This window comes from Balearica regulorum, chromosome 1, assembly GCF_011004875.1.
Source record: "Balearica regulorum gibbericeps isolate bBalReg1 chromosome 1, bBalReg1.pri, whole genome shotgun sequence".
NCBI lineage: Eukaryota > Metazoa > Chordata > Aves > Gruiformes > Gruidae > Balearica > Balearica regulorum.
In genome coordinates this window covers 9,970,588-9,996,655 of record NC_046184.1, presented here as the reverse complement: position 1 = coordinate 9,996,655, position 26,068 = coordinate 9,970,588, and the positions used below count along the sequence as shown (strand labels likewise).

The 26,068-nt window shown below is 38.2% G+C and overlaps 1 protein-coding gene across 3 annotated transcripts in view; it reads right to left on the bottom strand.

Annotated features, from left to right (window-relative positions):
* The window catches only part of SEMA3A (semaphorin 3A), a 170,935-nt gene that overhangs the window by 97,419 nt on the left and 47,448 nt on the right, over nucleotides 1-26,068 (bottom strand). For all 3 annotated transcript variants that reach the window (XM_075771219.1, XM_075771378.1, XM_075771299.1), the window contains 3 exons: nucleotides 23,433-23,590; nucleotides 20,636-20,698; nucleotides 3,265-3,384 (listed from right to left, as the gene is read on the bottom strand). In XM_075771219.1, the coding sequence (XP_075627334.1) occupies nucleotides 3,265-3,384; nucleotides 20,636-20,698; nucleotides 23,433-23,590 (341 nt within the window). The remainder of the gene's footprint in view (nucleotides 1-3,264; nucleotides 3,385-20,635; nucleotides 20,699-23,432; nucleotides 23,591-26,068) is intronic.

Genomic DNA, 26,068 nt, shown 5'->3' with positions numbered 1-26,068 from the left:
CGTATACACATGCTACATTCTCTCTAAATACGTTCTTTCCTGCTTACTCATGGCTTACGTGCTTGAGTCTCTTCAAACATTAACTTTATTCGTCTCTCTAAATACTGTGGTTATTCACTTACACATCTGGAAAGGATTTAAGCAAAGATTAGTCTGCTTTACTCCTTAGACTGCGGTGTAATTCACAACATATTAGGTTGTATACATTTGCGCAGATCATTTTTAATCAGATGCACAGCATGCTGTTCATATCCTTTTACCTTTTTATTATTATTTCTGATACTGTACTTCATCAAACTCAATTAGACCTGCCTAGTTTCATCACTAGAAATGGTTTTCTTCAAGTACGGAATGGGGCTGTGATACGCTGCTTCATATCGAAGAGATATTCAACAGATATAACAATTCATATTCCCATTACTTTATGATTGTCACACAAAGTAATTTATTTCCTTTCCCCAATCATAAAAACTGTACCATATTCCAGCCTCCTGCAGCCCACTCCAAATGCTTCCAGTGTCTCTTCTCTCTCTCGCCACTTGTCTCTTTAAATTTCACTTCTCCATCCTCTTCAGTTTGGCACACACTAATTTCCTTCCCTCCACCGGACTCAGGCAGGTGGGTTTTATTCAGAGCTCACATCAACAAGCAATCTTATCAGACAGTAGGTACATTCCCTGACTATTCCCCTAATCAGTTCACATTTACCTCTCTAAGTGCTCGAAAAATAAATAAGCAGATGGTGAAGTCAGTTAATTTTCCACAAGTGTTGCGGCAGAAAATGAATCTTCAGGAAATGTTGTAGATGGCAATTTTTTTAACTCAAAATCAACCGCTTGCCTTCACTTACACTTTTTACCTTTTTTAGTATGCTAGGGAGGTGTAAACCGTACGTGACACAGGAGCAAAGGCCCTTTGACACGTCCAGCGCTGCTGTCTGGCATGACCGTGTAAACCATCTGGCTCCCACAGATGCAGGGTGCAGGGGTGCAGCACCTAACAGGGTATTTCTCCCGCCCGGTTCACGGTGCCTCTGATGGCTACTGTCAGCCAAGCACCCTCCTCGTCCCCAGCTCCGGGAGGAGATGCACATTTGAAATTCCTGGCTGGGTGGTATGGGAAAGGAAGGAGCAGGCTCTGGCTGAGAGACAGAGGCAGACCAGATTATTTTTCATTGCAAATCTAATAAATTCATTTATTCATCTGATTTTCACTTTTGCAAGGGACAGATCCAGGCTGACTGTCAGATTTGTCAAAGTCTGAGGAGAGGTGGGTACCGCTTGCCTCCTGCCTGCCCCACTTTCTGGCCCACTTTCTCCTCCTGCCTGCCCCACTTTCTTTTGCATGGGCAGACGTGGGCTGAGAAGGCAGTCACCCCTCCTGCATGACGGTCCAGAGGATACAGAAACTTGTGCCACCGGAAGGGCAGGTGAGGATGGTTTCACTCTAGCTTAAGTATGAAAAGGAAATCAAAAGCTAACAGTGTCTGAGGCAGTTCAGATAAACATACTCTTGACTTCCCTGGTTTGCAAAGATGAAGCCAAGGGTCAAGAGAATGATTCAGGCACACAACGACTATCAACCTTACTGCATAAATGACCAAACCCACAGCAATTTAGATTTTGTTGATAGTTAGGGACTGCTAAAAAGAAGCTGAAACAAACATCCTCTTCCAGCTCCAGGGCCAAACACATCATTGACTCAAGTGTCTCAAAATCCAGAATGTTAAACCAAGGTTGGATCTGGCCTCTCATCTCTGATCATCCTTTCTATAAATCCTTGATAAAGTGTGTGTTAGTTTTATGGTACAGTCATAAAACAGCCAAATGCAGAAGTAAATGACCTCATACCAGCTATCTCTCTGCAGATAGATTCACTTGGCAGATAGCCAAGAATTGATTGACACACATCTTACGGAACTAGAGTTAATTAATATGTCTACCAATTCCCAAATGGATCTCAGGAAGCAGAGAATCTGTTTAATGCAGTAAGCAATGACATACTGTGTGTGGTCAAGAGACAATCACTAATTGCCAAGAATGCATTCAGGAATAAAACATTAAAGATGAAAAAAAAAAAAACAAAAAACAACAAACCCTTCTACTTTGCAGCTCCTTTATCCCTTCAAAACCTTATCCTTAGAACATTTTAAAGACTCATGTTTCAAATATCAAAAGACTTTTTATAGGGAAAAATGGTTCCCAGACTATAAAGACAACACTCAGAAGATCTGTTAATTTTTCTACAGGACAAAATTCTGATTTTTAAATACCTGAGTCCTCATTCATTTAACAATATGCCTTTATTTTCAGGGAAATCTGTAAACCTGAACTGCAAAACCACAGAGTAACTTGAAAGAGCTGTTCTTCAGAGATCACAGAAGCTACAAGTAACACAACTATGGATCCACCAGTAAAACATACCTATAAATTAAGTAACTGACTGCTGAAAACACATCAAGAGCCTGGTTGCTAAACTGCAAAAGTCCATGGAGTGATACTCAGATAAGCCAGACTGAAACTGAAGTGGACTAATTTATATTACATACTCATCTTAAACCAGCATAGTCCCATTGCTTTCCGTGAGCGATACTGTTTTTCACCAGGGAAGACCATGCTTCTCTATTCAGTTATGACGATCGTTGACAAAACAGTACAAAAGCTACTGCAAACTTTCTGCAGCACTAAGCAAAAATCAGCAAACTACAGATTAGAAAAAATGGCGGGGAAGAGCGAGGTCAAAATTATTTATTTTTCACTAAAAAGTAAAGAAACAAAACCGAGGTCACGTGTGAAAAACTGTCAGTGTGTTAGGATAAATCTAAGAAGTGGGATTTATGAACGTGTGACACTATTTTAATTCCCAGTTGGGAGGAAGCTGCCAGACTGTAGGGACTGGAGACTAAAGGACAGAGTTGGCTCCAGAATAAACACACAGGCTGCACTACCCCTCTTATAGCTGGTATCTGTCCTGACCAAAAATAAAAAGAGTGTTTTTACTTTCATGAACCAGGCAGAATGGGCTTATTCATATTTATTTAAGCCCCTTGGGGAAAAGATGCTGTGTAGGGGAGAAAAGTACAGATTCTGCTGTGATTTATCAATCAGCACATCAGCACTTGATTCAGGAGCAGGTCCTACCGGATCCACTCATCAAGCCACAGAAACTAGCGAGAGTGCATCTTGGCAGGAAGAAATCATGGCTAAACACCAATAAAGATTAAAAACAAATTAAAAAGAAAAATATTGGTTTAAGATAGTTTACCTCAGGATGGCTTCCAACTTCAATATAGGTGCAGACTGGATGAAAAGCCCCTGTTCCGCAGGCGTACAAGTGGGTTTGGTTGTAAGCCTTAAGCACCTTGATGAAATTAGCACATTCTCTCTGCAAAGAAAAATGGGAAAAAATGTATCCACAAAGTTAATTCAGTGATTATGACTAATGAGAGCTGTTCTGTGTTGAGGATATATGGCTGAATGAACAGATTTGAAAAGTGTGATCATTTCATGGCTGTTTATAAGCTTGTTTATTGCTAAGCATTTAATAGATATTCTGATTTAGGTTCTCATTTAAATATCTTTGGTTGTCATTTAATAAAGCATCCACCCCTGAAGAAAAGATTGCACACAAAAAAAAAATCACATTTTTTGTTTCAGACATGCTTCATCTTTGTAATTTATGCTATTGCCATGTTTGTAAGACAAAACCCATTTATAGAAATGTGTCAGAATAAAATAATGAAGAAAAATGGACCAACTGTTTGCTTGTATTCAATTAAGTAACAATTAGAAGAAAGATGGGCCAGATGGAAGGAGCTGATGAAAACCAAATCATTGATATAACATTTCTAACAATAATATGAATGCTACCTCACCCCCATTGCCTGTGCTTAGGGACCAGTTTTACAAAGATGAATGTATATGCTAAACTTTAATGAAGTTATTGACAGGCCCTAGAATATAAGCTTTGCAAGACTTGGACTTCACATTTTCTACCTAAAAGTAAATTATCCATCACGAGTAAATCTAGCAAACTAAAAACTCAGCAATTAAAAACTTAATAGCAACGCTATCAGTCCCTAGTACAAACATTATCTGTTACCTCTTAACAAAAATGTCGTTATTAATGCCTAATGGTATTAAAATGGAAATGTCTAACCTGATAGTCAAGATGATGACTTTTTCTGTTTATTTAATATTTCTATTTCAATCAGGTCTAACACTGAAAAGAAACATGTCGATGGCTGTGAATCAGTCTACTGACACAATTACAAATAATGGATTTCAAACGGGAGAAAAATAAGAACATTGAAATAAAATTATTTCCAGTAAAGCTGGTGTTAAAAACAAAGGAAACTTTTCTATGCCTATTTGATGACTTTTTTGGGACAGCACCGAGCCGTACCTCTCCAAGTGGACCAGGGCCCATGGAAACACCACCTGAGCTACCGCCTCCACGGAAGTCTCATTGACTGGCACCATCGGTCTCTGCAACTTGCTTGCTAATTAAACCAGATACTCTCAAACACAAAACAATGGCTCTGCCCGGAAAATGCATGTGCAATTTGAGGCATGCCTTAGGCCACCACAGGGAAAAGCAACAAACTTACGCAGATAAAATACTGATTCCCTGCCTTACACAAAGGACTGTGCTGAAACGACATTGGTATTCCAAATTTTTTTTGTTTATTTGCGTAATAGATAATTGCAACATATTAAAAAAGCACCCAAAGCATACAGAATCTTACTACGTCCTTGCCTTACCGCTGATAAGTTATCTTTCCAACTGAGATGGAAGAGAAAACAGAGAGATAGTTAAGCTAATCCAACAGGAAATTGAAAGAAATAGAGATGGATGTTACCAGGGGTCCTCTCTTAATTCTTTCCATTCTGACCTTTCTTAATAAAAATACACACAATTTCTGGTGCGTACGTATTCTTCCTCCCACATGTGTATAAACATGAACATACATTTATTATATGTATATGTATCCAGACTGCTTTCCACTATCACAGTGGTACAGTACTAAACAAATACCTGGCATAAATCATCAAAATTACAATGTATGTTTTGATAGTGTTCTTAATGCTGTTGTCCTTTGTTCCCTTTAATAAAAGAAACATAGACAAACCATGAAAGTGTATTAATAATTCAATGCCTGCAAGAATAAAAATGGGCAAATACTGCAAATTCATGTAACATTAAAAATGAACAAAATTGAAATAGATCCTTTCTTAAACTCCGATAATCTCTATTTCAGATGGAACATCTGACGACTCTGCATAATTTAAAACTGACCAATGATTTGTGCATTATTAAATAATTCAGAATTTTCTCACTTAGAGTTGTATCTGGCCAAATTTAATCACAGCACTGTTTCAGTAGGACAGTGCTTTGCCTTGCCTGGTTTGATGTATCATGATTTAAAAAAATGTCTTCGTGGTCTACTACTATAGTTTGTTAATTTTTTAAAAAATGGACTGCTTGAAGAACATGAAATGTTAGAGCAAAATGCTGTGACCACAGCCAAGTGGGCTGGACCCACAGGCAGTGTGAATCAAACCAGGTTGAGCTGATTTCAGTGGAGCTGCTCTGATTTACAGCACCGCACCACCTGTGACTCTATATGCATTCACTAAATACTGTTCAACTGCTTATCTATAATATACAGCAAGAAGGTATTAGATAGCTAATACTTGAAAGGTGAGATGGAAAACCCTACTTAGTTTAGGGGCAGAGTTCTCTTTGATTTCTATGGATGGAAACTAAGAAAAATTCTATCATCAGCTTCACTGAATTATCCCAGATTAGCCTGGGGCGGGGGAATTAACTCTATCATAGGCATACTTTAGCTTCAAGTGTTCAGAATTGATAGGAGTGTAACTGTGTTAATATCAGTAAAGTTACTCCAGATTTATAATATATTTCCAAAAGCAGATTTACCTTATTCATCCCTGCTTTTAAGGTCTCCTTAATTCCTTATACAACATTTTTTTTACCATAGAAGTCTGACAAATACACAAGCTAGTTAAACAATGGGGAAGGTAAATACCTACTGCAATAAACCTTTGACTATGACAAATAAATTTATATAACATTGAAAGTTCCTAGTCCAGTTCAGACTGCTCTTATAACTTCCTCGTGTTTTATAGCTGCATAAAGGAACCATTAAGGTCTATTCAGTAAATTCTCATACACCTCCGTAACAGATTAGGTTTCTTTATATATTTTACATGATTGTTAAAAAATAAATAAAGAGGGGTATTAAACCACAATAAATGACATCAAAGTAAAGTTACAGTTCTGATTTAAGCCCTTGTCAACTCAGGAGTTTCAACGTGGAAGTTTCTGCCCTGCCTGGGAGACGGTGCTATTCTCCCTGGAACAATAGCGACAGACACATTGATTTCAATTGCAGGGTAATCAGATTCCTTCCTTTGTCTAACTGTGCTCGAGTACAGCTGCACAGGTACAGCGTGATGCATGGAAATGTTGTACCTTTGCATTTGATATTCTGAACTTTGCAAGAGTTTTCTTTGTGATGGTGAGCATTAGGTTTTCCTAGTTTATGTGGCTCTGGGAAGAAAATGCTTCCCATAAACCTATAACAGCTTTAACAGCTTTGAATGACTCACTCGGACTCCGAATCTCAGCACGTAACGTATGACGAAGAAGATATTCTGATCACGGAAAGTGTGTGTGCATTGAGGCGACCTGAGTCCGCCATGACATGAGACTTGGGTGACGGACTCCCATTTTCCAGCTCTGCTTCCCTATTGCTGCCCTCAGTGCGAGGCTCCTACAATGGCACCTCCGCTTGTGAAACCTGGCAGACAGCTCTGCTGGTCCCCACACCGGCGGCTACGTCAACTCGTCTACAAAGCCAGTCCCCGGCCCCCTTGGCTGGAGGCCTGGAATGATTTGGGTGTCTCCAGCTGGGCTTGTCCCACTTGGCAGCAGCGTCTGCCCTTGCCAGACCCCCAGGCCAGCGCTGCATTGTCAGCGTGAAGGTCTGCGCCAGCAGAACCAGGCATTTCGCTACATGATCTCAGAGCGTATGGCACTGGAAAGGAGACAAAGACAACAAAAGAAATGTAGTATCTCGGTAAAATACAGCAGACAGGAGAAAATATCCGCCGGAGGAAGAGGAAGTAACCCAGAGACAGACGCCGTGAGGAGCAAATTGTCAGGGAATTTAAACACCGTGTCTGCATGTGAGTTAGCCCCCTGGTACCTCTGCATCCATTTGCACTTTCCCTGGGAAAGGGATGTTGTTTAAAGGTAATATATTCTGGTCTTATCCATACCCTTTGAATATTGTTCTTCATCAAGTGAAACAGTTGAAAGAAGAAAATTGGACATAAAAGTTCTTTTCCAGGTGGAAATCAGTTGTGGGGTTTTTTTGTTGGTCTTTTTTTTTTTTTTTTTTTAATTTGTAAAAGCAGGGTGGACTGGGAGTTTAAAACCCTTTTAGCCTAAAGTGAATGAAAATGAATGCGCGGTTTGCAAAGTTCACCATAGGCAGGAAAGCATTACTTGAATGGGTTATGAAAATAAATCTTAAGGAAGAGGAGCACCAGAATCACCATAGTGAATCATTACAAATTCTTCAACCTAATAATCCTGGTTATTATAATGGGCAGCTTAATAATAGGAAACTTTCCTTGTCTATATAAAGCTAAACATTGGGTTATGCCCTAAAGCTTGAGTTTACATACAAACATACAGCAGAAAGCATAAGTGATTGCATATGGTACAGAATGATTAGGGTAGATATTCAAAAAGAAAATTAAGTACATCATGTGGGAGTTACTGCAGTCCTCAAAATCCCCGTTCATTTATCTTGTCTACCCCTGGAGAGGATTAATCTTCATTTATATTTCAATAAACTGTATAAGGTTTCCCCAAGAGCTGTAGGTTCTGCCTTTGGCCTTGAACAGAAGTACCTCTGCCTTAAAATCCAAGTAGCCAAGCCCCTACATCATGTCTGAGACCTTTTAGCATAGCCTGTGAGGTTTGTCTTTCTCTGTCCTGACAGAGGCAACTTCTGCAGATAGCTACTTTTCTATGTTTTCACAGTGTAACTGCTGGATTTGCCTCTGCAAACAGTCCTGTGATGGCACGATTGCCAATATCCTCCAAGCACGGCCAAAGAAATGGTTGGTGCCCTGGCCTGGCTCTGCCATGTGCGGTGGCTGAAGCAACCACCCCAAACACGGGCCACCGTCCAGTTTGTTTCTCTGCTTGAAGGAATACAGATCGTACCCCTCAGCAAAGTCCAAGCAGATGCTAGGCTTTCCTGGGGTTAGTTTGGCATATAAAGGCACAAGGACATCCAACTGAAGCCATTCTACCTTGTGTACAGGAGTTAAAGGTTCATTTGGCCACCTGGAAGGAAAAGTGTCCAGAAGTTTACTGGGCTTCCTGAGTGAGAAAAGGGATTTCACTTCAGGTACATTTCAGATGTTTACGCTTCCTCTAAACTTGACTGAGGAGGTTATGGGGTTCAGATCCTCAGCTCCATGCTGACAGTTTATTGAAATGAATGTGGTTAAAACCATTTGCATCATACTACGGTAACGCAGCCAAAGCACCAACCCCCACTGCAAATTCTGCTGTACTAAACTCCTACTTGTAGAACAAGTTGAGAAATTACTAGACTGTCACTTCCATTCCGAGTGTGAATTAAAGTCAAAGAGGTCCAGTGTGTCTGGACAGAGCTCTTAACTCCAAATTTCAATTCCAGATATTATATACTATGTATAAGGGCAGAGTGCCTGTCTTGAAGAGAAGATAAAGTGTTAATTAAGTTTTCCAGAAGGGCACCCACTATATGAAGATCAATATGTCTGACTTACTAGCCAAACATACACATTTATTTTTTAAGAGTTTTGGAATATTTATATATCAGATTGTTAGAAGGGCTTATGCAGAGAGAGATTAGCCTGAAAAAATAAATTACAAAGAAAATGTCTGCAACCAAAAGCATAGGAGCCAAATTCAGAAAGATTGAAAAACAAACACTACAGATATGTAAGAGTGATTAGGCTGTGTTATGCAGACTTTTCCCGGACAGTTACAAAAATAAAGTCCATCCATCTGTCAAAACATCTGCTCTGCGTATGAAAATTAAAACAGAATTTAAGTGGTTTTTATGAGTTCCCAGTAATTATCTCTCCTCCAGAAACCTGGAACTTAGATCCTTCGATCTGGATTACTGACACAGCAAAGAGTTTTTAATGACATCTTTTTAAGTGGAAGTTAAAGGGTAAGTCCCTGTGACCAACTAATATCCAACTAATTCTCCTTATTTTAAGAAAGCAGTTTCTTTTTTTTTTTTTTTTTTTTTAATCCAGCATTGATATCTGTTCTACTTCTCAGATATTATAGTGAATGCAAATGGCCAGATTATGCAGGGCAGTAAGTAGAAGTCCAAATAATCCATTACAGTATCATTAGCTTCAACAGTTTTCTGCTGATTTAATTCAAAGCCTGTAATACATTCTTCCTTTATTTCAGGCTTCCCACATAGCCAAGTGACTAAAATATCAGAAGGTTTGGTCTAAACTGGATGGACAAGGGGATTTAAAGCTATCGTCTAACAGCTGGACAAACAAAATAAATATGTGTTTTGTCTTTCAAATCTAAGTGGATGGACAGTTTCCATATAAAGTCCCATGCATGAGTTTAATTAATATGTTTACTTTTTTTTTTCTGCTGCTGTCCAATTAGTTGAATTCTCAAGTGGCAAGGTCAGGGATATCCATGGAGAATAAGTAATCCCTGATATTACTGCTGTCATTCAAATTTATCACGCTGCTGAAAGATGGTTCAGACTTATCAGGGAGCTTTTTAACTTTTCTCTTTTGCTAGTGGGCTACTGCCAGCTGCAATCAGTTCAGTCCGTATTGGCTAGATATCTTTTTCAGCGTGCAGCAGCATTGTTTCAAGGAAAATATTTCTGGAGTGTTACTGCAATAAATACACGAGTGATTGCTGTGCACACAGATGATCGATTCTCAGCTAAATCCTGCAAACACTTTAGCATGTCAGTAAATACACGCAAGGAATTCCTCTTCTGGGTGAGCTCTCCATGGCATATGCTTTCACAGTTCTTGCTGCCTGTGTGCAGATTTTTGTAAAATGCAGTGAGATTATTTAAAAATCGGTACTGTTTCCTTCTTTCTATTACAGTAGCACTTAGAAAAATATTGGTCAAAGAGTACAGTCTGCCTAAAGAGGCCTGGAATAGGCAGGGAACAAAGCAAATTATTCTGGTTCTGTTAAAATGCAACAATCTTTCAAAATTTTATTTTATTGGAGTAAGCTAGTTGGCAACACTGCTGCAAAGCTGTTGTGTTAAGTGCTGCATTGGCAGTAACAGGAAAGTCCCTGAGTATTAGGAGCTTTGTAGGGGCCCTGATGGGTGGGGAAGCGATGCCTGGCACCTGTACTCGATGAGATAACCTTCCAGCCGAACCTGTACAGGCAGGTGTATGATTTTAGAGCGGGGGAGGCCAGCTGGCATGAAAACATTTGCAGACTATGATTTATTACTGTGTACCCCTTGCAGGTTGAATCAATAACATCATTTCCATCCCTGTTTTGTCATTATTGTACCTTGCAATCAGCAGGATCAATGTTTCATAGTCCTGCCCTCTGACAAAGTCAGTCTGAGTGCTGAGTGAAGTCAGCTGAGCAGCTGAAGTATCGGGGTCTGTGTTACAGAAAGGGATTTCTATTAACTTAGTTCTTGGAGATTACTTCTCCATTAGTCAAAGCCTTACAAGCAGTGTGTATTGCATCACTCTCACACACAAATCCAGTATAAACCTAGAAGACGTCTAGGTAAACAGAATATCTAGTCTCTTTTATAAATCTATATTATTTTGTGGACTGAATTCTAATTATGCTTGTCTTCCCAACTCAGAGCTTTGAAAGAGCTGACAGATCCCCAGATTCAGTGGCCCTTATATTGAATTGTGATCTGGAGGGCTTTGTATTGGATCGTGATCTGGAGGACTTGACCTCTCTGGAGATATCAAGAATGACACTACCCTTAGGCATGGTGACCACTGCCAACATTACAGAGGAACCCTTGATTAATTCCATATCTAGATTTTCCTCTGTTGTCAAGATGTGCCCTGAGAAATTTCAGGCTAAAGGTGCTGATGAGGGTTGATAAGACATTTTTGGTTGCCTGGTGTAACTTACTGTACTTCCAGTTATCTTTCCAATTAAGTTATGCCTGTTACCTGTCTGATTTTTTGATATGACAAGAGTTCATGAGAATATTTAAAATGCATAATTAACTCAAGTTGCAGGATGTCTGCATGAATTTAAACCATTAAAGCATCAAGACAGGAAAAAAGAAACCAGCTAACAAAGTATATGATAAAAAACACCACTGAAAAAAAGCAGATATATCCTGATTCCTTCAAGCCACAAAACTGCGTGTCATATTAGCAAACAGTTGTATTGTCAGCACACTTGCACAGCAGATGGGAAGCTCCTCTGGTCCTTCCTTTGTGTTAGTGAGGGTGAAACACAAAATGCTTCCCTGCCTACCTAACTACTTGCAAATCTGGTGTTCACTACTAGTACTTGGTCATTTGGCCCAAAGTTTAGCGCTAAGGCTAAGCATGGAGGTAGCTAAGCCAGGTGGGATACTCCCTAGGGTCTGTCCTGAAAACAGCCGCAAACCAGAAGCCATTAGAAGAAGTCATTATAAGCCATGCTTTAAAGATGCCTCCCTTGACTCCAAGGACCAAACACATCAGGCCTTCAAATCTTTGTCGTTAGCACTAACCATCTGACCTAGCATTCTTAAGAAGTAAGATTTGTCCAAATTTTTCAGCATTCAGTATGTTCAAATTACAAGACATGTTTCCAGTCCTTAACTCTTCATTTTTAAATAATTGTTCTGGACCTGTGAACAGCTAAAGGGATGCCAAGAAAAGGCTACAGCACTAAATACCTGATTTAATGGCCATCTCATATTTTTGTACATCTGGTTAATGCACGGTTAACAAGACAAAACAAAGTCTTTTGTGGATGTAGTCCGGCAAACAAGTGGGTTTTCAGGATTTCGCAGCCGCAGCATGACTGTTAGCCTTTCCATGAGTGCTAGCAAGCTTCCTTTATTTTGAATTATTTTGTTTTTTCAGTAGTATGTACTTCCTACAGCACAGAAGTAATTTATTTAAGGAATAACTCAAAACACTGGGAAGCCCTGAGGTCAAGCAGAAGGCAGTTCTTTTCTGACCATAATTTTAAAATTAAATTGGGTTTGCTCCATAGAGTAAACCTGTCCCACATTTTGGCATGGCTTTATTAGCAAAGAAATGAACACTACTGCTTGGTTTCAGCTCAAGCAGTCTCACCAAGCCCAGCAGTAATTTAAGTTGCGACCACAGTCTAGATCTAAAGAGTGTCTCATCTATCTTTCCTGTCTGGGTGGGGTAATCACCTGTCTCCTGGAGAAATCAGATTACACCCTGCCTTTCCGAATAGGATCAACACCTGCTAATTGGGTGGAGCATTTCAGACAAAGAGGTCGTCAAGCCTGTTGTAGGCACATGAAGCACTTAGGCTCAGTATCAGTCAGCTTGCCTTTATTCAGCATATTACAGGCATATCCTGCAATGACTTCCACTCACAGCCACCTAAGATAAATATACTCACAACTTCTGTGTTGAAAGTGAACATAAAACCATGAAGTGTTGAAAGGAAGCAAAAGACTATTGCATCTATAAGGGATGCTTGCTTAGCAATATGTGTGCCTGTAAATAAACATACTCTGTAAACTAGACTATGAAGTTGCATGTGCCTTACTGTGGGAATCCAGAAATTATGTGTGGATATTAAACTATTTTAACACCATAGAGAGATGCTGAACAGAGAAATCTTAAGTGACAGAAGGCTAAAATTCCCACTCAGTAAAACTTTGGCACCAAAGTGAAATTGTTGAAATGAGAGTTTGTTGAGTGTTTGGGGTTTTTTTTCCTTTTGTTGTGGTATTTTGTATGTTTTGTTTTGGTTTTTTTAAAATTCATGAAACATGTATAGTAGCCTAAAGTTTTGGAAGATGCTAATCAGGAAGGAATTACCCAAGGGAAAAAGAGATCAATAGATTATTTGATACAACACAGACCGTATCACTCTGTCAGGAAAAAAAATAAAAGCCCAAAAGCAAGAGAAATCAGTAGAATCACAGACTGGTTTGGGTTGGAAGGGACCTCAAAGATCATCTAGTTCCAACCCCCCTGCCATGGGCAGGGACACCCTCCACTAGACCAGGTTGCCCAAAGCCCCATCCAACCTGGCCTTGAACACTTCCAGGGATGGGGCCTCCACAGCTTCTCTGGGCAACCTGTGCCAGTGCCTCACCACCCTCACAGTCAAGAATTTCCTTCTAACATCTAATCTAAATCTCCCCTCTTTTAGCTTAAACACATTGCCCCTTGTCCTCTCACCACGTTCCCTGATAGAGAGAAAGATATAGATTCTCCCTTTAATTCTTACTTTTCTTATTCTTCTTCAGAATACAAAACATTCTCTACACTGAAAAGCTTTTTTTGAAGATCTTCTATTGACATCAAGAGGCAGAAACTGAACAAAGCATTAGCTCTGACACAGGAAATAATTGCATATTATTTCCTAGGTTATTTAAAGAACTTTCCCTTTAACTAGTATTTAGTCCTCTTACTTACTACAAAAGAAAAAAAAGACAGTATTTTAGACTTGTGTGCAGCAAGGAGGAATTTAGTAGACCTATTTTTGGTGTATGGAAGTCACAGGACTACAGAAAGAAAATTAGTTGTGGAGTAATTTAATAGTGACATAGTGACTACATCTTGAGTATAGAGGAACTGTGATATGTGATCTTTCAGAGTGGACCTATCCTTGATTTTTGAACTAGCCTTCCTTTTACTAAAGCAACAGGAAAAAAACCCCAAAAGTAAACCAGCCCCCTCCCTGTTCCCCTTGTCTGTTTGGTAAAATAGAAAAAAAACATTAAAGAAAATTAAAAAAAAAAAAAAAAAAAAAAGATGTGACTGGCACCAAGAGAAAGGCTTTTCTCTGACTTCATGAGCTTCAGACTGAAGCCCTGAAAGAAAACAGGGATATCGATCATTTTTACTAGTTGTCCAGTTAATGTGTTTCTCTGCAAAGAAATGTACAAAGAATAAATGTACTCTATCTTGTGATGCAGTAAATCATAACAAGGAATTACCCAACATAATTTTGAAACAGCAATAGCTGGTAACTCAGCCATAAATAAAAGTAACTCTCAGACTTTTCCAAGGCCAAAGTAGGGGTCATGAGGAATACCTATTGATAAACAATTAAACCCCATAATTTTGGGAACATTTTTTCCTTCATTTCTCCTTTACTTCCCCTTTGCTGACTCTGTGACTTTGTATTTCAAAAACAATGAAGAAAACAGTTCTGCAAGACTGCATTGAATCTGATGAATATTAAGTTTCCTTCAGAGGCAAATTTCTATAGTCACACCTATAAACAGAAAAATAAGCCCCAAATTGGAAAATTGCCTTTCTCCTTGATCTATATCAATTTGTTCCCCATATTCAAAGACTTAAATGACTTCCCATGATACATAAATGGGTAAAATATGAAAATCTGAACAACTGCCAACTTAATTCTTCCTCTCTTTAAGTACACAAGTTACTACCTTACAGTAACTGATTTGCTTTGGTCAGTTCATATAAAGAAATATATGCAAATGCCTTAATGAATACAAGCTGTAGGCTCAACGTCTGAACTAAGACCCATAAATGAGGCTTTATGCTGGTGGGTGTGTTGGGGGGTCCATCCAAGAACTGGAGCTGATGTAGCCAGAATTTCCTGGGGGAGAAAATTCTGTTAGAGAGCTCCACAGGACTTTGAAAAACTCCAGTGTAATATACTTCTTTTTTTTCCCAAGCTCAGTTCACCTCTAAGTGAAAGGGTCGTAGGTTTGTTTTATTCCCCCCCCCCCCCGCCCCATCTTTCTGTTTTGTTTGTAGCCTATGCAAAACAGTTTTATGCAGCAGCAATATTAAAGCAGAACACTACTTACAAAATGTCTCACAAATGGTAAGAAATGTCTTGGTAGGAAATCACGCCCACGTTAAAAGGTCATGGATAAGATTAAGGAGTGAGCAGCCCTCAAGCTAATAATCCTAGCTTACTAACTGGAACAGTCAGTAGAGTTGAAAGGGATATGCAGTGGCACTATTTGTCTCCAAATGGCTCATAACTCACATTTCTCTTTGTAGTAGGGAATACTGAGAGTAAATTCTGTCTCTAAGCTCACTGGAGAGCCATTGCTTTGGATTTTTGTTCACTTTACCCCTTCCTACCCCAGGGGACATTCACCTTTCCCTTCTCCCCAGGCTGGATGGGGGTCCTGGGACGTTAGGCTCTGTGAAAGGATTTCAGTGCTACGCTGGAGACAGGCAGCCAGACGGGAAACGGGGTTGGCGGTGAGGGCTGGCGATAGAAAAGCTGGAAATCTGGCTGCAGACTTCCTCCGATGGAAGAACCCTGACAGAAAGGGATGAACTTCTCTTTGGCACACCTAAACGGCCAGAAGTAATTTGACCGGAAAAACTGTGCCTGTCAGATGAATTTAGAAGCAGGCTTTCTAGATCCAGCCAGTATTGTATATTTAATTTTCAGATTCCGTCTTCAGATCTTTGTTTACAATAACAGATGAAAAGAATTACTTTTACTTTCTGCCTCCATGTTCTTCTATTTTCCCTAAGGCAACAGTAATAAAGTGAGTTAAAGGGAATAGTGCTCATTTATTGCCAACTTTGTTTTTCCAAAGTATCACCAGATATGGCTGAGGGACACTTGTTAAGTTATACACCACTTTTTCTCTTTTTTTTCTTTTTCTTCTTTCCAAATTAAATCATTGCACACTGATGGATCTATAAGCCTATGGAATTGCTAATCTTCCTACGATTTAGGGAGGGGCTAGAAAACTTAAAAGGAAGCATAATCTGAAATGGCATATGAAATTTGGCTTAAATTAAGTATTATCATAACAAATGAGATGGTGAATTAAATTACAGCCATGTGATTCTGCCTGCATGAACCATAAACTCAATAACTAAGTGCCAGCCACACTTAAAGGCAAAGAAGCGTGCACAGAACTTAGCTATACCATGTATAGTGTAAAGAATCTTGCTGCTGCTTAATTGGGAGTAGGTTTCTGATCTAAAAAGATTCCAAATTACCACCAAGAGAACTATCAAGTACAAAAAAGTCAATCACAGTTGAATTCAGGTAAGAGTTAAGAACTAGGTCAAATTTAATGGCAATTAAATAACCTAAGTAAATGCCTATCTCCTATAAATTATAATACAGTCACTGCTGATACACACACACTTGTGCTGATACACTTGAGCTGTTAAGGGGAATGACCAGACAGTGTAAGTCCCTGTATGGCCTGTTTGCTCCTGTGACAGAGCATTTGTCAAAGCTTGCAGGTACCGAGTAAAAGTTCTTGGTGCTCTTTGTATCAACATTTATTTCTCACCAGAAACATCCAGGGAGAAGCTGATTTCATACAGCCTGCAACGTGTGTATAAGCATCTGTCATCATGTAGCTTGTCCTATGTGACTTTGTTGAAGTACCCATTGAAATTTTAAAGATTTATACAAGTCAAGGCCAGAAGGGACCATTTCAACAATTTAATTTGAGCTGGGATCTTTAAAAGTGGCTAAATAAATTAGATGATAGTCAAATCACACTTGAAAATAACATCCTAAGGTGCCCTTCAGAAACACATCTTTAAAGCTTTCAAGTCATAGGAATCTATCATTAGCTTTTATAGGGATTTCTCTGATTAATTGTGTACCACGTGAACTACTGCTGTGGCACCTCAGCCAAATCTAGCGCAGAGATGTATCGACTAGACAGCAGCCAAAACTGTTAAAACAATAGTAAATTAATAGTTTAAGGGCTAGATGAGCTTTCCAGTCAAGAAGCTATCCCTACCCTATCCCTACCTGCAAAACTAACTAGTGTTTCTGGTAACTTTTGTAAATCACCCAAGCTTTGCTTTGCTGGTTTATGACATCTCAGGAATGTCAGAGTGGAATTGTAGCCACAGGTTTTGAGGTTTTTTTTTTTTTTTGCAGTTACCTATTATTTAACCCATATGTAATGCAGAGGTTGCCATGTGTTTCTGCTGGGTCCCAGGTGCCTGTGAGATCTTAAAATCAAAATATTGAGGCTCACTAGTGAAGGATATGACTAACAGCATGTCTGTACTTTAAGTTCAGTATAAAAGCTGAGAACTATTCCATAGAGACTTTGTCTTCTTTGATCGTTACCAAGGTCTGGTCAGGAATCGTGAGAAATATTCACAGGACTTACAGCAACCAGAATAGATCAAATGAGAGACTGAAGTCCAGAATAGCAAGAAATCCTCACAGAATTGCTCATTTAGTTGAATTACGTAAGCAAATATCTTATTTGTTATTTATAGCCTTTAATTTTTCATGAACAATGTTACTTTGGTGCTTGTGTGATACTTTATACTGAGGAAATGGAAATATATTGTAATACTACCTACTTACATGGGACAGTGATTGCAATTTTATTGGAAAAAATCTATATTTTGTGGGAAAAAGTGTAGCAGTTGACTCTTATCAGAGAAGTCCTGCTGTAAGTAAGTATTGCATAGACGGGGGGAGTCTTTCAGCCTCTCTTCTCAGTTACCCGTATTAAAAAAAAAAGATCCGAAGCATACTTTAAAAGGTTTATCTATCTATACAGTGAGGAAAGCTTAACTAATTAACATATACTAAGCCCTTTAAGAAACAGAAATGCAAATGACTGCTTCAGGAAGACAGGGATGTCAGGAGAGCGGGAACAGCCCAGGTGGGCCGCTCTCCTCCAGTCCCGGACGGACTGTCCTGAGCTACAAACCTGCTGCGCCTGGGCTGGCATGACTGACAGCGTCAGCACAAGGAATCCCTCTGAAGGAGTGAAAACGACAGTAAATTACCTCTTATAATTATGAGAGGAAATCTGGGAGGTCATAGCTGAGGTTAGCGGTGGGACAGAGCCGGGGTTAGACTTGCGCTGCAGCTGCTGCAGTGCACCTGGCCTATTAGTGGGGACTTGCGTTTTCAGCACTGACTTCCCCTGGAGATCAATAATTTAAAAAAAGGGTTTTTTTAAAAAAAGACCTCAATGTAGAAGTAGAGACTGTCATGTAGAAAGTTTTGAACCATCATGAGTGAAAAGTATGTAATATCTTAGCAGTGGTACATGCTGAAAGCAGTATTAAATCCAGCATGGTTATATGCCACTTTATTTGTCCTCTATTATTTCTCTTGTTCCATCTAATCAGAGTCTGTTGAGTTATTTTTATGGCCTTTATATTTCACACTCCCAAGGTAGTGACAATGGCTTTAAGGAATAAATGAGGGAGGAATAATAAGTTCCTTAAATGATCTGTAATCTTTATCTGTAATTACAGTTAAAGCAGTTACATTAAATACTTTGTTTGTACTGCTTTATGGCAAGAATAGGTAGCTGTAAATATTTAAAGATGGTGATCTGAACACACCAAGATACATATTCCATCTTACTAGTTGCCTACTAAAACTGAACCCACATTCCATATTACCTATGCATTTATTTGTATTTTTTTTTATTTTTCATATACACTTGTAGAGAACTCTGAAAAAATTAAAAAAGAAAAAAAAAGAAGAAAGCAAAACCACTCCCAACAACCCATATATATGTGAAAAATATTTATGAAAACAAACTATCTGATTCTAGCAACATTGTGCTGTACTACTGTGACCCTCAGGCTGGGCTGCGCTGTGTCCTGAGCTCTGGGCTCCTGCCCTGCCTTGTCCTTTTCCAGCAGCTCACGGGAGCGCTGCTTCTGATGCACAGGATCACAGCAGGGAGCCGAAGCGCCAGGGTGACACGCTGCACTGGAGTGGGGTATGGGCTTCACCTTTTACTCGTGATCAGCAGGTGTAGCTGCCCTAATATCATAGGAAGCAAAAAAATCATCAAGGTGAATAAAATAGTTATGTTATAAATAGTCCTCTCAAGCTTACCACAGTCAGAGGATGGGGACCTGAACTTCCCAGCCCACTCCGGAATAATAGTATCTCTATTTATGATGGATGGATTGGAATCAGTCTAGTGCAACATATAAAACATATGCTTTCTTACTATTGTGAATTTCTGGAAATAATTATTAAAAAATAAAAAAAGTATACTTTCATTCTAGGTGCTGAATCTTCTATTAATTTTCTAGGTTTCAACCCGAGCTATCAAAAAATCTACTTAATGTAATAACATAATACTTAGTATAAGATCAAGCTATGAGGTTAGTCAATTTGCTCCGACGTTTAACATTAGCCTTATTTTTTTAACCTTGAATGTTAGATGTTCTAGTCCTCACCTTGCAATGCACTCCTGAAAATTATTTGTGATCACGAAGGCGGATTAATTTCAATGCATTATTTCTATGTAATGAGATAGCCCAAGTACCTGGCACTTTAGCTATCCCTTCACATATACAGCTTAGCCCATATTTCTTAGCTTTTACCTAATCCACCTCTACTGTTCCCAAATGGCTTTTTATGAAGACAACTGTCCTCTACGGCCTAGGTAAAGACTGATGAAACTATTTTTATTATGACCTAGGAAATTATTCAAATGGAGCTCTCTAGAGGCATATGGTTGGCATTATGAATATTTTACAGAATCATCTCTGAAAATCAGGCCAATAGCATATACACACGGGGCCAAATTCCACTCTCAGCTATACCTTGGCAACCACAATGATTTCCCATTTGGCTATGCTACGCAAGTATTTGTTTGGGTTATTGTAAGCATGTATTTTTTTATCTTCCCCCCCCCCCCCCTTCTTCAGCCCTGTCTTCCCATTTCCCATATTGTTCTTATAAAGAAGATAGTTATAATCAGTGTGGAATGATTATTATTTGGGGGCTACTGGCTATGTCTCTCCTGCCTCATAAATACAGGCAACAAGACGTACACAGGGATGAAGGAAAATGTACAGAAAATTATGCCTAGCCTAACAGTGTCTTTCCTGAGGCACCAAACCTGCTGCAGAATGTTTAAACCACTTTGACCTCAATCTTGCTATGAACTCCATGCAGGAAAGAGCTTAGGGAAACCCACTGATTCCAGGGAGATGACACAAAGAGAAGGCACTTCTTGGAACTCACTGTAGGACTGGGACCGGGAGCAGGGCAAAAATAGGTCAAAATATTATGTACCCTGAGATCAGGAGACAAGTATACAAGGGTTAATATTTCTTATTCTGATGTTTCTCCTCCCTTCTCTGTCTTGTTGATTTTTTTTTTTTTTATTTTTTTTTTGGTAGATAAATGCTATTTCGTTTGCATGATTTCCATTTATAAACTTAAACCCTTGGTCATGAAGACAAAATTTCATTATTTTGAATAAGAAGGATGAGATAACTGAAGACTGAACTTACGATCAGATGTTTGACCTTATAGAGGAGGAAAAATACTTTAAGAATTAACACAATAAGTCCTAATAAAATATTTAAAATGTTTCATAAAAGAAAAGAAAAATGCTAAAAAGATTTGTACTTACCAGAATATCTTTTCCAGCCCACTTGCACTCATCCCTTCGGGAATGAGATACAGGCCAAACAATCTAAAGACACAGAACAAAAATCACGTTGTGTTATTTTATGCTTCAATGATCACAAATTGCAGACCAAATGCTACAGATTGTCTTTACCCAGTTTCTCTTTCCCCCATTCTTTTGCTTATTTCCTTTTCTTCCATAGAATTTGTCAGCAAAGACATGAAATGATAGGAGCAACAAAGAGATAGGAAGAATCAAGTAAAAACAATCTTGAAATATAGTCTGTATTGGGAATCTCAGCAGTGAATCGTGAATATGAACAATAAGAGGGTTGACTCTCCGTTAATCCACTGTTTTAAATCTGATGTAATGGAAAGGAGACTGAGAAAAAAAATTGCAGATATTTATTAACAATAAATCAGATCTATGTGAAATGTGATCTCATGTTAGAGTTACAGCATCATAAATGAGGTGTTTGCCTCTTCAGTGTATCTATTAGTTCACTCTTTTATTAAGATTAGTTAATTAAATAATAAAAAAGAAGCTATGGCATTTGAAAAGCATCACACCATCAAAATAGAAATGTTTATGCTGTTCCTATAGAGCTTCCCTAACACAAGTAAACCTAAACCTAGGTTTACTGTAGTGTTCATTTAGCAGAAAATGGATCTCACCTCATACAGAGAAAATCCAGAGACCCTCACAGTCAATTATTCATGTTTTTTTTTTAAAAGCTTTTAGGAATTACATATAGAATAAAACATGATCTTCCCATAAAATGCCAGGCTATTCATTTGGGAGCCTCAGATAATGCAATATGAATGGCCATAAGTCTGGATTACAGCCTTGGTGTTCAATATAGTTTGTTAAAAGAAAGTCACAGGCAAAGTATTCAAAACCAAAAGAAAAAAAGAATTAATATGGATGACAGAAAAGGTTGAAAGAGATGTTATATATGACATTTGAAAATACAGTTTGCAACCGTGATTTTACATTCAAAATTTTCTTAAAACTTAATGGAATCCAAACAGCAATCCAATATCTTAAGTCTATAAAATAAGGCTGAAAATTTTATGAGTGCATTGTCTCTCAAAGGATTCCTGCTACTTCCTGTTTCTATTCTCAGCTTAAAATGTGCGGAGACATGTGAAAATTTAAATTTACTAGGTTGAAAAACATTAACCAAACTTCTGAAATCTCCCAAAAGGACCAGTTCAAGTTCAGTTCAAGATTTGGGCAAATATTTCTGTATTATTCAAACCAGTATTCTAATCCATAAAACAAATGGCTAGATGTTCTTATTCCTTATTCTTGAAGCACATTATTTTCCTCTAATTTGGTTTAAAAGCCATTTAAATTGAACTGGTTTTAATAGACTGGAAAGTTTGGGTTTTTTGAGTTGTGTTGCTTTGGAGTCGTATGTTGCTATCTGCACTTAGCCAGAAACCCTAGTTCTTTTTTACATGGTGGAAGCAACAACTCATGAAGTTTGAGCTCAAGTGCAGCCCTGGCTGCATTGTAATTTTGTTTGACATTTATTCGGTGGCCCTCCTCTCTTTAATAAGCAGATCCTCAAATTCTATAAGCCTTTTGTCTAGCCTTAAACCTAAAGTCTAAATTATAAGTCTGATCTTTAAATCTGTTGCCAACATTCAGTTCCATGTTACCAAAAGCAATTCTTTATGTAATATAGTAATATTTATGTATAATTTCTAATAGTGTTCTAAAGGTATCTGAATATGTAAGCATGTACGACATAATTCCAACCATTCTACAGAGCTGTTTTCTGCAATGCAAACACCTTCTTTCCTTTAATTATTCCAGATGTTTTGCACATTAAGCTATCAATCCCTCAGAGAATTCAAATAAATAGCTAGTTTCCTTTATAGCTGCTCTAAAGAGAATAGAAAAGAAAATACCCAGTTTTCCTTTTATCCTTTTTCCTTGGAGAATACAAATGAATAGCCTGTCTTCCCTCTGAACAGAAAACACAAGGTATTTATTGCTATCATCTTAGGAAGCTAATAGTCAAACGGGCAAAAGGTCAGGAACACCAAGAAAAAAAAAATAATCCCTGGGTATTGAAGCAATATGTCTCTCATAAAAGGGTACTCTCTGGATTTTAAAATGTGCCATCGAAATACTTAATATAACAAATCAAACCTCCATCCCATTGTTTACTTCCTTAGCATTTTGTCTTATTAAAATAAACGAAAAATGCAATTATTTATTTAGACTCCAACAAAAGAACACCACTGAACTGTTTGTCAGCTTTTAATTTGCTGCCAACTTTTACTGGAAAATTATATTCTACGTAAAGAATGACAGGATTTTATGGACCTATTCCTCTTTATTAATACTGGATCTGAAACAGCAGAAGCAGAGTGCCTACACATGCTGGGTTAAAGGAAAAAAATCAATTCTCGGACTCCAAAACAGCTTCTTTTTATCTGCAAACAACTACAGAGTAATAAGACCTTTTTGTGTAAACAGTCATAATAGTTGTTTGGGGTTTTTAGCTGTAAACATGAAAGTATGTCTTGTTTGGGAAATAGCTGGGGTATTCACTTATTTACTTTTTCATAGTCTGAAAAAAGTATTGTCGATTATACAGTCATAGGTTATAAGCTCATTACACATGTTTCTTCATAGACTCAGCAAATGTTTTTGTTGTTATAGCGTTCCTGACATCCAAACACTTAATACATAATTCATACAGTGCCCAACATAATCTGAGTAAAAACAATTCTGCAACATTAAAAGTATATATTTACATTGTACAAAACACAAATGAAAGTACCTTTTGATACTCCTTGATGTTAACCAGGTTGAAAGAAAATATGTGATCCTTTGCTCCAACGTACAGCCGGCTGCGTTCTTCATCCAAGAGGAAAGTATGGTAACTGGAGCTATTAGCTAGTCCATTGAAATTTATTATATTGTTGGATTCCAACATTTCTGCAAGATAAAGGTAATGCTTTCATTGTTAATATGGTCAAATAAAATACAGACTTATATTTGGACTTGTATGGATTTCATTTTAGGAATTTATACTTACGAAGTAGAAACCAAGGAAAGCATTGTATACCTGGGCCCATGAATGTTTTTATTTCAAGTACTCAAACCCAAACTGCTTGTGAGATTCAGCTCTACACAAACAAAGGTCAAAACATCAGTGAAATCAATTAAAAGCCTGTATGAGGTTTTAGGGGGCAAAATTCCGTCCATGTAACTCATCAACTGTTGGACAAAGTTCAGTTTTGTTCAATCAATGAGACTTACAAGGATAAAACTGAGGATGACCAGCTGATAAAAACCACATCTAAACACAAAATTTCCTACTTCCAGCATACAAAACTATTTCATACGGATCTGTAAGTTATGAGAAAGGTGATAAGAATGACTAGTTGCCAAGATAAAATAGCATGTACAATCTATTATTACATGTATTATTATCTTCCCAGCTTACTGACACAGGCAGCGTGTTTTTCCCTTGCTTGGAATTGTGTATTTATCAATCACAAGAATAAAACTAGAGAAGATAATTTTGCTTCTGTTTAAACTCAGGAAAAAATTTTCTAGTTCTCATACTCCTTACAGAGCCATTGCACTTGCCAAGGATAGAAATTTTTTTTACGCACAAGTATCCACAGAATCCTCTTAGCTATTCACAAACATCAACAAGGACATACACATTTTCCTGAAACTGCTTAAAAATATTTTTTCCCGTAAGATAATACAGACCATATTAGTATAAACTTTCGTGAAAACACTCTTTCTTTATTCCTGTCTACCTACATTCATATTGGGACCAAAGCCAAATCAACTCTATCATTTCAAGGCATGCCTGCTCTAGTAAGTCATCGATAAGAAACTTTCCCTGTGATGACAAATCCTACGCAGTTCAAGCCCCGACCTTGTGATGTACAGGGGCAAACACGCAGTTTTAGGAGCAGGAGCAGTTCCAACGATGCCAGTGCAGCTCTTCACACAGCACCCATGAGGACAATGAGAAAGGGAGCAGATCCAGCAAGATCCCAGGGGTGATGGCTGGAGGGCACAGCCAGATCCTCAGGCATCTAAAGTCTGTGTTTGCTCTGCCATATGTGCAAGCCAAGGACACGTGTCCCTCCTCGAAACAGCTGCCAAATGCCTAGACGCCTAGGATTTGCCTAACAGCGCAGCTACCTGCTATGACTTTTTGGTTTTCAGTAAGATGACTCCCATTTTTCACCATTACTCCAGCTGATGAGTGGGCATAAGATAGCATCCCCTATGCTGCTAAAAATCAAGGTAAAGCCACTGTTAAAGCAGAAGCTTCTGCTTAATTTTCTTTTTAAATGGATTTTCTTCCTTTTCCCCCCTTCTTTTATTTTAACCAGAACAAAGAAGACATCAGGTGGAGCTTTTTTGGACCTACATAATAGTGGTACTTATGATTTTACAGAATTTCAGCACCCGCAGCTTAGTAGTCCCACAGATGTTAAACCTATTTTTCATTTATACCAGGTGGATTTTGAAGCAGGCTGATACTCTATAATGGCAAGAATTAGTAGGCAACATATTCAACGAAGATAAAGATACCACAGAGCTGTATCCCATTCAGGCTACCTTTGCACTAGTATTCTTTGCACTTATTTGGAAAAATCCTCACTAGCACCAAAAAGAGTTAATTTGCGTAGCCGTGTAGCAAAGTATCAGAGCATACACTATATTTTGTTCCTTATTCTATGTTTTCTCTTGCTAAATATAACTATACATTTCTGTTACAGAATACTTTTTAAAATTTTTACTGCTCAAGACTTAAGTTCTCAATTTTTTTTTTTTAATTAAAAAAAAAAAAGTAACAAGAAGAAATCAAATCACCCCAAGCAGTCTTGTCAAAATAATTCTTCTGGCTTCCTGCCAAGCTCTAGAATTTGACTGTATTGTCCTCCAGTTCACTTATTTGCATTTTGTTAGAGACTTTACTAATTCTCTTTACATTGTAATGACTGATTCAGATGTTGAATGTCGACTCGCTGAATAGTGAGTGATGCAGGTGATTGATTGCTTAACTTGTCTTAGAACTCTTGGCTAGAAATGCTTTGCTGTCATCTGTATCTGATCATTTTTCTTATAGCTGTCAAAAACCTTTGTAATTTTTTCATCTTTCTTGGTTTGAACTCGCATAGGTATGATCCTGCCCTCTGTGGCTGTGGCGTAAGACAAGTGTCTGCTGAAGTCAATGTTACACAAATGTAAAACTGATATAAAAGGAAATAAAATCAGTTAGGCACACAGCTACTTGGTTTAAAACAAGCCTGATATGATTTTGCTAATGCAGAGTTCTAAATATTCACATCTATAGACGTATAGATGTTTTCTTTTCTTTCTAATATTCATGAAAAATGCCAGATCATAACATTGGAGTCTAAGGTTTATTACAGCCAAGAG